We start from the raw sequence: 13,298 nt of genomic DNA, 5'->3' as shown, positions 1-13,298 counted from the left end.
ACAGTGTTGACAGCGCGTCGCTCTTATAACAGTGTACTCATACTTCCTTGTCGCTGTTTTCCTGTGCTGTACAAATGTTCTGTTGTTAGCTCGGAAATGCCCCTGACCATCAGTACCAGAAAGTGAAGTCGATAGAGTAATTGTAATAGAATTACAGTTTGTTTTTTATATAGGACACAGATAACTGCAGCAGCCTCAACAACTCTAGCTACTAGCTCCATTTTATTCGGTATGGAAGTGGTATACACTAATTGCTTCATGTGTCCCCACAAGTAAAAATCAAATGGGTGTAAGGTCAGGTGACCGTGGAGGCCAAGGGACGGGACCTCCACGTCCAATCCAACGATCTCCATACACTTCATTCAAATGTTGTCTAGCAATCAGGGAAAAGTGGGCCGGTGCTCCATCGTGTTTGGAACCAAATTCTTTGTCTAGTTTCAATAGGAACATGTACCAACAGGTCAGGTAAGATTTCCCTCAAAAAAACTTCATAAGTAGGTCCGTTCAGTCAGTAAGAGCTTCGTCAGTAAAAAGAACATACCTTAAAAAATCGGGTTCATCAACTAATTTGTGAAGGAACCAACGAGAGCAGTGAGAGGAAAATCTGCAGGTTCTAAAACTTGTAATTTCTGATGTCTGTAAGAGCACAAACGTTCTTAATTTAACACTTTCCACTCAGAACTTTTGCATACATAGAAAATTATGAGCAATAGCGCGATCGCTGGTGGAGGGGTTTTCTTCTACGAATAATAAAACCTCTTCTTCAAAATCAACAGTCCGTACGGATTTTACCCGTTCTACAACATTATTTTTCAAATGTCCAGTTTCCCTAAGACGAATATGAACGGCACTGAAGACGCTATGAACTGGGTGCAGCCTATCTGGAAAGCGCTCTCTGTACAATCTGCTAGCTAATCTAGCATTGCCTCCAGCAAGTCCGTACACAAAGTGAATATCAGCATACTCTTCAAAAGTAAAACGGTTCATATCGTACAAGAAACAAAGTAATTAAAAGAAATTTAAATTAACAGGAAAAACTAACAGGAATTACAAAGAAGAACAGAACATTCAAACAGTGACAATCACGTTCAAAACATATATTTGCTCAACAATGTCTTGATAGTTTGTTTATTAGTTTTTCTATATTTAAAACACCTGATTTGGTTGCTGATTGTTGGTCAGCTGTTTTCATGTAATATTATGCTATTGTTTTTTAAGAGCATTGTGAATAGTTTGTTTCTTTTTTATTTGTGTGTGTGTAAACACATTGATTAATGTAAATGGAACAAAAATGATAGTAATATGTTTTTAGGTTATAATAATTGTTCAGTATTTTAATAAAGAACCTTAAAAAGTTTATTCGTAAAAATCCACTACATTGTTGTATGTACTTGCAATGCACGTATTTAACCTGTTTTTACGTTTGGTGCTGTAACTCAGTTATTTGTTATTCAATCTTTTTGAAAAAAAAAATTGTTGAATTGGTAATAAAATATGCTAAAAAAAGTTATCCTGGTGGATTTGTTGTCAAGTAGCCGTTTCAAAGCTAATACAATTTGAAAATTTTTGAACGGCCGCCATTTTGAAATGCAATGAGATATTTGTTTTATTTTTTTCACTGAAAAGGACCAACACTAGGTTAAAATAACTGTTAAGTTTGAATTCTGTATCTTAAGTGGTTTTTGAGTAGTAATTTTTTCCCAAATAACACATACAGACAGACAGACGCTACACGAAGTGAAATAGAGCACCTGTTATATTGCATTATTTATTAGTGTAGACCTGCTGAACAATGTGGCAAAGTTTGTTCGAATGGTTGCTGGACACCCTGTATAGAATGTACAGAAGAATGAGGATGGCGTTATATTGTTTGAACTAAAGCAGTACAACTTTACACATTAGTACTGTACCGAAATATCTATTTTTTCATCATATATTTTATGGTTCACCGGAATAAAATCTTAAGATCGAGTACAATTTTAAATTAAAGGTCTCTATTAGGATAAATAGGGTTTATAATATCTGACCTCAAACGGTTTACTTTATACAAAATTGTGGTGAAGTATTGAATCCAGGCTTTATTTTTACCAGGAAAAAGTTAGTTAAAGTTAGTCATTTCGAGCATCTCGTCTGAGTGAAATTAAGGTGAGATTAAAAGATCTTTTCCATTTAATTTTGTCACATAATTATTCACAAGGAACGGTGGTTTATAAACGAATTTAATATTTAATTAGCTAACAAATTTGATAGGGTAATACTAAAGACGACGTCTAGGTTGATCAATTATTCTTCTTTTTTAATGCCTTTAAAATAACGTTATTTGCTACGGGTTCGTATTTCAAAGTTGGACTTCCGTCCAAAATACCCCATTTGGTTGGGGAATTCAAAATTTGCATACACTAAAAATGTCCTCAGTTGGTCATATAAATAAAGTAAATTACTCCACTTTTTTCATAAGAAAGTTAAAGGGGGGAGGGAATTTAAGAGACCCGGTATACAAATTCACTACGTTCAAGTAGTTAAGTTAACGGATATTGGTAACATCGTTTATATAATTGCTAAGGGTTATCTTTTCCCTCATATTGATACACCTTTGCTCAAAACGTTTTCAAGGTCATGGTTTTGAAACTTTGCAAGGCTTGACGATGATGACAACATTTAATATAATTAACTTTACATTGCGAAATTTTTGTTAGTTTTACTCTATTGTGTTTAATGGGTGAGATATAACTTTATCTATCACCACAATCAAATTCTCGCTTAAATCCAAAATTATTATTATTATTAAAGTCACAATAAATACAAGGATCACATTTCATTATCTGCCCAAAAAATCATAAACTTTGTTATTTACACAATAGAACTACAATATTCTACAGATTTAACTATTTATTACTAAGAATCAGTTTTACTTAAGGTTAAACTTTTGCTAAATCTGCATTATCGGAGAAACTTTCAACCGTTTTATCGCTCTATAGATAACTGGCTTGCAACTGGGCAGTCGGGCTTGGAACTCAATGCAAATGACCTCATAATGTTTGATATCTCTCTCAGTCATTTCCTCTAGAACCTCTGTAATCTTTTTTTTTAGTTCACGATGGGCTTTACTCGACGGTTGTATCTCATTCATCGACATCATTACGGGATGAGTACCGTTTAGTATTGACAACTAGATGTATTAACAATCTAATCATGTTCAAACAATGAGGATGTATATTTTAAGCTACTTCTGGTTTGCATTATTATTTCAATAGTTTAGTTTTGTTATTTATTTGTATAAGCTTGTTGTTTATTCACACGAAAATTTAAGATTTGACATATAAAAATTGTCACCGTTGTTACAAATCGCCTAAAAAGTCTACTCACGACAGACTTTGGAGCATCTGTATTCCTTATGGTGTGCAGTTGCCGAGATACCAAGGTGCATAAATCCCGAACTGTCTTTATCTTGAAAATGTTGAATAACGTTGTCTATCTAGCTTATCCCAGTACTACTCATTGTGATTAATATGACCATAAAAGCCACCCTACAAAAGCCATTCCACCTAAAAGCCATTCTACGCGTTGAGTCATCTCACATTAAGTCACGTCTATTCATCAATAAACTCAATTAATATTGTTTTGAGAGACAACAATGACATGTTTTCACAGCACGGCAGCCAATGTTCTCAACTGAAGAATCACGGTCGAAATGTGATGAAATGTAACACCGAATCGCTAGCGGCTGTTTGCTGATGCTTCTCTCTCCAACTTGTGACTCCAAGCGATCGGTTTAATTAAACCTATTACGCTGCCGGGCCTGCAACGACAACCTAACGGGCAAATTAAACCGGTGATTGTATTCTCCCCCAGAAACTGTTGCGCAGTTCACTGTTAACCGATTCAATACCGTACCGGATACGATAGATGAATTAACATAAGTGTAACATTGCTTGACTTTTCCTTGATAATAATGTCCCTATTTTAAATTGTAAATCCATAACATTAAGATATTTTTAAACTAGTTTAATAAAAAATTTTATTAAATAATTAAGTTATAATAGTAATTTAATAAAGTTAATATTGTTAGACATTCTAAACATAGGTTTCTGGTACAATAAACGTGCAGTCCGCAACAAACTAATCCGATTGCGGCTTGTAAGAGAAGACCTCCTAATTGTTTAGAAACTATCGATAATTGGAGTTTAGAAACTCTCAGGAAAGTATTACGCACTGATCTCTTTGGCTTTCTAAATGGGTTGAAAGTTTAACAAACTATTGAAAAACAGTAAACAGATATTAAGATGTGTGAATTGTGAACAAATGCGTATTGTATAAAACAAAAATATAACAACAGTAATCAAAATACACATTTTTAATTATATACAACGTGTACGTGGTTTGAGATAAAGTATATTTGATATTTGAAACCCTTTCAATACCTTTCCACTCTCTAAACTGAGTGGTAATTGTAAACGTCAGGACAAGTTTCTCGGTCGATTCCACGAATAACAACAAGGCTGTGTGCTTGTTTATTTCAGAATGCCTCTCAACTCCTGGAATCAAGAAATATGTGTATCTTCAGGCGTTTAGGCAAAATGTGTTTTATTTCAAATATGAAATTCCATCTGATGGAACTCTCGACATCTTCTTAATAGCATTTTTCACATATATTGTTGTTAATGTCCATCACATTTTCAACTACTTAACATTTGTTGGATCGGTTCTGATCAGTGATGATTTGATGGAATGGAGGAACTTATATCGGACAGTAACTATCATTAAATGTTGCACAATATTTTAGTCACGTGACCACGATAATATATAAACGAATAGAGTGTAAATATATGGAGCAGATACCGCTTTTTACTGGCATTTGTTAGTGTTATTTTGGTATTATACCGACCACCTTCCTATTGGCGGAAAAGAAAGTGTTAGGTTAACATAACTGTTAAGTTTGAGTTCTGTATCTTAAGTGGTTTTTAGTAGTAATTTTTTCCCCCCAAAAAAAACATACATACAGACAGACGCTAAACGAAGCGAAATAGGGCACCTGTTATATTGCATTATTTGTTAGTTTTGGCCTGCTGAACAATGTGGCAAAGTTTGTTCGAATGGTTGCTGGACACCCTGTATATTACACAGCCAAAACTTAGAGGGTTAACAACAATAAGTTTTTAATACTGTAACTTCTAAAAGATGGTCAACGTCTCCGTAAAATATTTTCACAAGACAGTAACACACGAGATATCTTTCTTTGTAACGTGCCGAAAGATAAAATCAAACTAACTACATTTAAACAGTGCTAAGATGAGAGTTTGACATAGCAGGTTTTTGAAATATGTATAAAAACCTCTCCGCTGCCACGGAGTAAAACAGCAGCACAACAAAGGCGGCAGGCGGCACGTCACGTATAATTTATTCTGCTCGAGCAGCTTCCTGGTGCCAGCAAGACAGGATCAAGAAATCACTGCTTCCTGCCATCATTCCTACATTTCAAACTTCACCAGTCGGTGAACAGTCGCTTCAGTCGCTTATCGACGGAATCGTTAGATCATATTCTGGGTAAATTGTTATCTGATTGTTGCTAGACTACGACGGCTGTATAAGTATTTTATCTGTGTCCCACATTACCTGAAATGCAGACAAGACAAGAAACTGCTTGTCAAAGTGCCTTTGTTCCTTTGTTTTGCTTTTACGCGTAAACTACTCGACCGATTGTACTGAAATTTTACATGGACATAATTACGGTTCTCCGGCCCACTGTTATTTCAATTAGTGAAAATCCCTTCTTGATCACTACAGTTTTTAAATATTAAATGAAAAAAGAGTCTGTCAAATGTAAACAACTGTTTTGTGTAAACATTTTTCGATTTCAGTTCATATTTTCTATTTTTTTTACACTTATATTGAGTAAATTGTTTAAAGAGTAACGATAATTATTCACGCCGTTTTAGATTTCAGCGATTAGGTTAGTACTCATCTACCTTGGAAATGTCACATAAGATGGTCAGAATTTCACTCCCTTTGAAGCAGTCGACAGGAACTAAGCTACATGAAATTAGATGGACTATTCTTTTGAACTAATTTACTAATTCCAGCTCTAAATGTTCTAAAATATTAAAACAACTTTTACTGTAAAACAAAAGACTGATATATAAAACCTAGTTTAGTTCTATTCTGACAGAAGCTGGTTTCTGTGATCTGTGATATATATCTTCTTGACCGGGGAACAAGATAAAATCAACTAAGTAACAAAACATAGTAACAACGGAGAAAATTACAATGGTAATTGTTATAAACATTTTGACGTATTTTCTTGGTCGTGGCAATAAAGCAACCCCAACATAGCCGTCAGAAACATACTCTACTCCAACCAGAAGTGCTCCTGCATACGTAAAACCTACAAAATCGTGTGAGAACCCGTGGGTAACCGCTAGTTAAGCACACATGAGCTTCTATTAAAATTACATTTAGTTTGACTTTTATTCTGTTTATTGCATGTGTATACCTTGTGAGCCACGTATTGTTTTACTGCATTACGTTTTAAAATATCAACTTTAGAAAATAAAAACACATGAGTTGTTTATTGTTGATATATATTTATGTTATAATATTTGTATCTAATATATATGTTGATAATATTTCAAAAAATTTTCAGATATAAGTAAAAACTTTTTCATATGATTAGTGGTAGTCTCCTGAGTACGTGTTAAAATAGTGTTCATGTACAGTAACAGCATTTAAAGTTTTGTAGTTCTTTTTGTAATGGTTAAAATAATATTAAGCCATACTGGGCCTTAATTTACACCCTGTATAGGATTGACGAGCATATTCAGTGGATTATACTACACAATGTAATGTAACTACAGATAAGAACATTACTATATTGCAACTCACTTATATTGAAGAAGTCAGCCATGCTGTTATAATGTAACGTCTTGCTAACAGCAACACTCCGGAACAACTGTGATATCACTAATCACTATATCACTGACGCAAGTGAGCGATCAGAACTGGCTTCGTTATCTGTGCTTTTTATTAATGCAAGATTTCAACCGGCTCCTCAGGGTCAGATTAGCATTTGCTATCTTTGGCACACACGGAAACAATAATACTTTCTGTTAATTAAAATTCACTCTATAAAATATTATCGTATATCCATTACAATTTCTGGCTAAGTTAGATTGTTCTTGTTGATATGTTTAAATCATCGCTCTCTGTTGTTTTTGGTTTAGGCTGGCAAGCTCTAATATTAACACTAATAGATGTTTAACAAGTATTTTGTTAAGTATTCACAAATAACCCTTCTACTTTTAATAAATAAAAATTTAGCAATCATAATATTTATTTTTGTAACAGGGATGTAATATACAAGATGGACATTTTCTAAGGTAGATGAGTACCTAATTCTTGGACATACGTAGAAGAAACATATATTTAGATAAATCGATTATCTCTTTTTTCAGACTTGTAAAAATAAAAAACATAACTGACGTTAACAATACGATTTTTACAATTTCTGGGTAAGTTAGATAGTTTTTGTTGATATGCTTAAATAATCGCTTTCTGTTGTTTTTCGTTCAGACTGGCAAACTTTAATATTAACACTAATTAAAGTTTAACAAGTTTTTTTGTTGTAAAGTATGCATAAACAAAATTTATTTTTTAAATATTAATCATAATAGTTATTTTTGTAACGGATAAGTTAATTTTGTAATATTTCATTAATCCCATTATCTGTTGTAATAACCAAAATTGTAAAGGTTTTAAAATTATGCCTCACTAGGGTTACACCAAATGTAAACTTGGGTGGAATTACTAAGAAATTCTGGTAATTAGTAATTTTAAGGCAAAGAACAAAGAGCAGGAAAATAAATTGAAAATTCTTGAACATACGTACAAGAAGCATGCATTTTGATAAAGCGATTATCTCCTTTTTCAGACCTGTAAAAAGTAAAACCATAACTGACGTAAAGATACACTTCATTTGTGAATAAAATAAAAAGATAGGTTTTCTATTTCTATAAGACACTAAATGGCAAAACAATATGTATAAATTCGTGATTAGTAAACATATTATGTATGGAGTACTATTGAAATCATACTACGGTATTAATTAAGTTTTGAATACCAGTTTACCATATGTCGTATGTTGTATTTTTCTATACATATCGTGCAGCAATCTTTATAGGGATAATGTAAATGTAACCAATTCACTGGGAATAACAATTGGATAGGCTTCACCGTTAGTTTATTAGATTTAACTCGATAATTTTAGCAGTTATAAAACATTATGTTTTCTAATAAATGACTACTACTACTATGTTTTATACGTGACGCTTCAAAAGCTCTTTGTACTCGTATGACCTTGTAAATATCACGAAATGATAAAAATATAAGATTTTTTAATACTGTGATAACTATAATTTCAGTTATTAATTTCTGTACACTTAAAACAATTATAGGAAACGGCAAATAATTCAAATAAAAGCTTCGATAAAATTTAAAACGGAAAACAAGAGGTGGGAACGGATGAAAATAACCAGTGTTTTAAGTATGACGCTTAAATTAGCTAATAGAAATATTACAACGTGGTTTCATTAAAGAAACAATTGCCAGGCAACACATGAGAGACCTGAATAACTGTGTTATAACATCAATCTCCTGAGAGACTTCCAGATGTATTGACACGAGTTGTTACAAAGCACTCATCCACCTGTTGGGTCGAGGTTGTGAGTCTTTGCTTTGAACCTTTACATTCAATTCCCCGTTGTCACAATATATTGCGTTTCAAACAATGCTAACAAAGTGTGTATGTGATTATGTGGGAGGGGGGGTCTGTAGTCGGTGAAGTGGTTTATTGTTGGTCCAAGAGTTAGAGAATCGATTTCAGTGAGTTCACTTTTACCTCAAGATTTAGGACTTGCTTCCTAAAGGTCTTAGAGTACTTACTTTTTACTCGGATCACAAAGTCCTTTTATGCAAGACCACATATACCTTTAGAAACCCCATTTCCTTCAGCTTAGCGCCTCATCCGTATGTAAAGTGAATAAAAACTCACTGGCTTAAATTTTGTTCCTTGAGCTTTCTTTAGTTTGATGACCAAAGAAGTGATCCAACCACATTCTGGAAGTTAACCTTGTCCGTCCTTTCTTGATTGTTGATTTAGTGTGCGAACGCTATTATTTTTGTTCAGTACGGGACACATTCGATCCAGTTTTGCAATGTCGCCTCTCGTGTAGGTTAATTCAAGGTAATAATCAACTCATTAACTCATCTTGACAGCTGAGAATTTTGGGTGAACGTCTTTGGATTTTGACAACGGGCACGCGATCTCTTGAGATTGTTGCGAAACTTCCGTGACTAGGACGAGATTTAGTGACTACACACCGTTCGGGTTCCTTCCAATCGCCTAGTCCCTTATCTTTGTTTTTATGATAACGTAGACTGTGATTGCATCCTTCGATATTTCAATCAAAAAATACATTTTACAACCATCTTCTCTTCATCCTAAAGGGGTAGATTCTTCGATCCCTTTTTGTTATATTTTTATGAACATTTTCTACATTATATTAAACTTTTTTTTTTATATATGGACTAATGTTTTTAGGTCTATTCAATTCGATGATTTCGTATAGCATGTTTTATTTTAATGTATTATAATGTAAATAGTCTAGCCATGTTCCATTACAGGTACAGTAAAATAAATTATAATGTAGGTCAATAGTTTTGTTTTTAAGTAGTAAAGTAATTAATTGCCTTTTTTTTATCAAAGAAAGGAATTTTACTTGTCTCTTCACCATCATAAACTCTGGAATCCTACTGTGTGAATTGAACAAGCTCATTCAATTGTGTATTATTTTACTGTACGCGCAAGTAGGTGCAAGAGTGTCAGAAGGTGTGAAATGGAGCTTGACTCAATATTCGTTTAGAAGTAACAGGTGTAACTATAACGTAGTTCTAGTTTGGTTTACTGTTATTCTTATAGGACTAACTATTGCTATTTACTCAATATTGCAGTACAAACCAAAATATCCAGTTTCCTAATTGTTTTAGAAAACAATAAATACTTAATATATTGAAAAGTTTTATCTCAGTGTAAAAAGAATCCCAGTATAAGATGTAAGTTACATTCAGTTTATAATTGCTGTATACGTGAAACATAATTCCGTATACGGAACTGTGTTCATAAAACACAGTTAAGTTCCTTTTCATGTCTTTGTCAATAATGAATGTACAATAATATACAAGCAGAAATGAGAACAGTATGGCGAAAAATGATAAAAAGATGGAGTCTGTAATAAAGTAGACATATTGATTGAATAAATTGGCGATTGGTAGCTAATTGGCTAAGCTGCAACCGATCCCGTTACAGGTCCAACCCCTCAATTCACCTGAATAAGCTGATGGTTTATAGGTAGTTAAGGTTTAGCATTGTTCACTGAATATGTCTGTCCACAATGAGATAGAACAAGGATTTTATTGTTGTAACAATGATTCAACACGGTGCGACGCGGAATAATGTAGATGACTGTAGTTGTGTGACTGTATTGTGTATTAATATACGATATTATAATATAATATAACAATATCCTGGTATGGGGTGATTCAGCTAAGGTGTCGTGAACTAAAAGTAGGAGAAATATTAAAGCTAAAACAAGCAAAAATCAATGAAAAATGTATCCCCCTTATATTACTTAAAATTTAAAACGTTTAAGGAAAAAATTACAACTGAACTGGAGATCCCAGTTTCGAATCTAAAAATGTTCTATTTTGAATCTGTAACATATAAGCTAGAGTATCCTTTAAAGCTCTTATTGAAGACACATATTGGTAAACTTTGTTTTCAAAACAATTTATCGTTTCAAAAAATTTTAGACCAGAACATGGTTTTACATAAAACCAAGTACTTTCTACAAGTTTAAAAGTAGAACAATAAAACTATAAAATTACTAATCTACAATTTACAACCTTTAAAATGATATGTCACATGAAGATATTTACTAAAAATATGCCCACTAAGCTTGTTAAAAAAATTAATATTTTTATAAATCACAAGATTAGAAGTGTTAATAGAAGGGTATATCACGTTGTATATAATTCTGGTTATGTTAAAAAAATATTGTTATATTTAAACCATGTGTCTTTGTACCAATGTGTAAAACAGTATTCAGTATTATTGGTGTAAATTATAATTGCTATATGTTAAAACGTATCTCTGTGCGACATGGGGGCTTGTAAACAGATTTGAAGAAAGACTTTTATGCAACGTTTCATATAATATTTAATTGTTTCAAAATGGTGGACAAAATATACAAGCTCCAAATTTAAAAATAGCTCTGTGTTACCTCACAAATAAAATAAAAAATATTTAAAATACTTAATGTGTAATGACTTTCCTTTAAACCGTCATAGCTCAGATTAATTAGTAAGACTAATATCTGTGCATGTAGGCCTATTCCGATCACACACACACACACACACACACACACACACACACACACACACACACACACACACACACACACACACACACACACACACACACACACACACACACACACACACACACACACACACACACACACACACACACACACACACACACACACACACACACACACACACACACACACACACACACACACACACACACACACACACACACCAGTAACTGAGTCCATATTGTAACACTAGGTTGTTACGGATTTAAATTACATGTCACATGAACATAGCCTTACATGTTCCTGATGAAAAGTGTTGCAACAATGAAATTATTTTTAATTTTATATTCTTTACAGCTGTTTTTAGTTTTAAGTGGCTAAAACAGTGGTAAATGTGTATTGAACTGTAAATAAATTGTCGCCCTTGAAACTGCATTTTCCAACCATTTATTTAACTATAGATTATTGTTCTTTATGTGGACAGATATTCCCTTATAAGGATTCAGCATTGTAACAGTACAGGAGAAAACACTCAGCAATGGTCTTTGTGAATTGTACAGATTCGAACAACACAATAGTCGTCCTCTCTTGTTTGATTATGTGATTGTGTCGAGGGTCCAAATGTAGAAACGCTTTATAAAATATGTTACGAAATGTGTTTCTCGGAATTCTATAGTTAGATATCTTTATTGACACGTGCTCCTTCATATATATCTATCTCAGTTTAATATAGATTGCAGTATATTAAATAAACACGTTTTCAACATTAATATAATTAGACAATTTATTTATACATATCAATAGTAAAAATTCCATCCACTAATTGACATTGTGTTTTCTAACATTAGAGTTTTATTTAAAACAGAAAAAGTATAATCCTTAAAGTATAATAACAAAAATATTTGGTTACATTTCTTCTACTTTATAAAACAATTTATGTTTTTTTTTATAACTAATGCTATTCTAACACGCAAAAGAATGTTATATTACAAATTTATTTGAAGTACTAAACTGTTAGATGTTTAGGGTCTACTGACACTAAGTCAACAATAATACGGCATAATAATCCAAATACTTCAATTTTAAATATTCACGCAGAAAATGAAAAACTGATATTGTATTCGGCTAGAATAATACAAACAATTGTTACCGAAGTATTACAGTCCACTACACCTAAAATAACTTCCAGTAAAGTTGTTTACTCGTGTAATTATAATAAAAACTAAATGTTACAAAACAGATTTGAATAAATATTTCAGAGAAGGCTCCTGAAACGTAAACTTATAAACAATATGAGTGTAGAAGCTCGGAAAAAAAATAAAATAATATCTTTTCTGCAAATTACTTAACATTCTGTATGATTTGTGTTGCCCGGTAAAATATTTCGTAGGTATTCATTAACGAGCACTAATAATGTTTTTAAACTTACGTATAAGGTTTATTATAGTTTGTTTAGCTAAGAGTATTGCTACATAATCCAAGAATATCACTACAAAAACTAAAATTATGATGCTATAAACTCCATCTTGTTGTATTTGGTAAGTGGTTTAGTTATAGAAACCTTTTAAGTATCTTAAGATGGTCTTACTAGGTTTCTTAACCCACACAATACTTAGTTCCTAACAAACGACAAATATATTTCTAATTTAAATATATACTGAATAACAACTTTTATTTTAGAAATATTTAATTATATATCAGTTTACATAAACATTTCAATATCTTCCCCCTAGATTACGTTTTACTTATAGTTCATTTTTTTTATTTTCAGTGTCTTATTTCTTTCATTAAAAGATTTAAATATAACCAAGAGTTATAGAACTATAAATAATGAACAGCTTCGTGTCCATCGTTTCGATTTACGTTTACAAT

General features: G+C 32.5%; 1 protein-coding gene across 8 annotated transcripts in view; it reads right to left on the bottom strand.

Moving 5' to 3' along the window:
- The window catches only part of LOC124361990 (pyrokinin-1 receptor-like), a 298,750-nt gene that overhangs the window by 110,111 nt on the left and 175,341 nt on the right, over nt 1-13,298 (bottom strand). For 2 of the 8 annotated variants that reach the window (XR_006922410.1, XM_046816118.1), the window contains exon 1: nt 6,880-7,157. The exons of 3 other annotated variants lie outside the window; for them this stretch is intronic. Coding sequence is in view for 4 of the 5 variants with exons in the window: in XM_046816118.1 (XP_046672074.1) it covers nt 6,880-6,901 (22 nt within the window). In the remaining variant the exon portion in view is untranslated. Of the gene's footprint in view, nt 1-6,879; nt 7,158-13,298 lie in introns of those variants that run through there. 3 more of the 8 variants (XM_046816120.1, XM_046816115.1, XM_046816113.1) reach the window with 3 other exon arrangements.

The sequence above is a fragment of the Homalodisca vitripennis genome, chromosome 5, assembly GCF_021130785.1.
Source record: "Homalodisca vitripennis isolate AUS2020 chromosome 5, UT_GWSS_2.1, whole genome shotgun sequence".
In the NCBI taxonomy this organism is placed as follows: domain Eukaryota; kingdom Metazoa; phylum Arthropoda; class Insecta; order Hemiptera; family Cicadellidae; genus Homalodisca; species Homalodisca vitripennis.
This window is presented reverse-complemented; position numbering and strand designations above follow the sequence as displayed.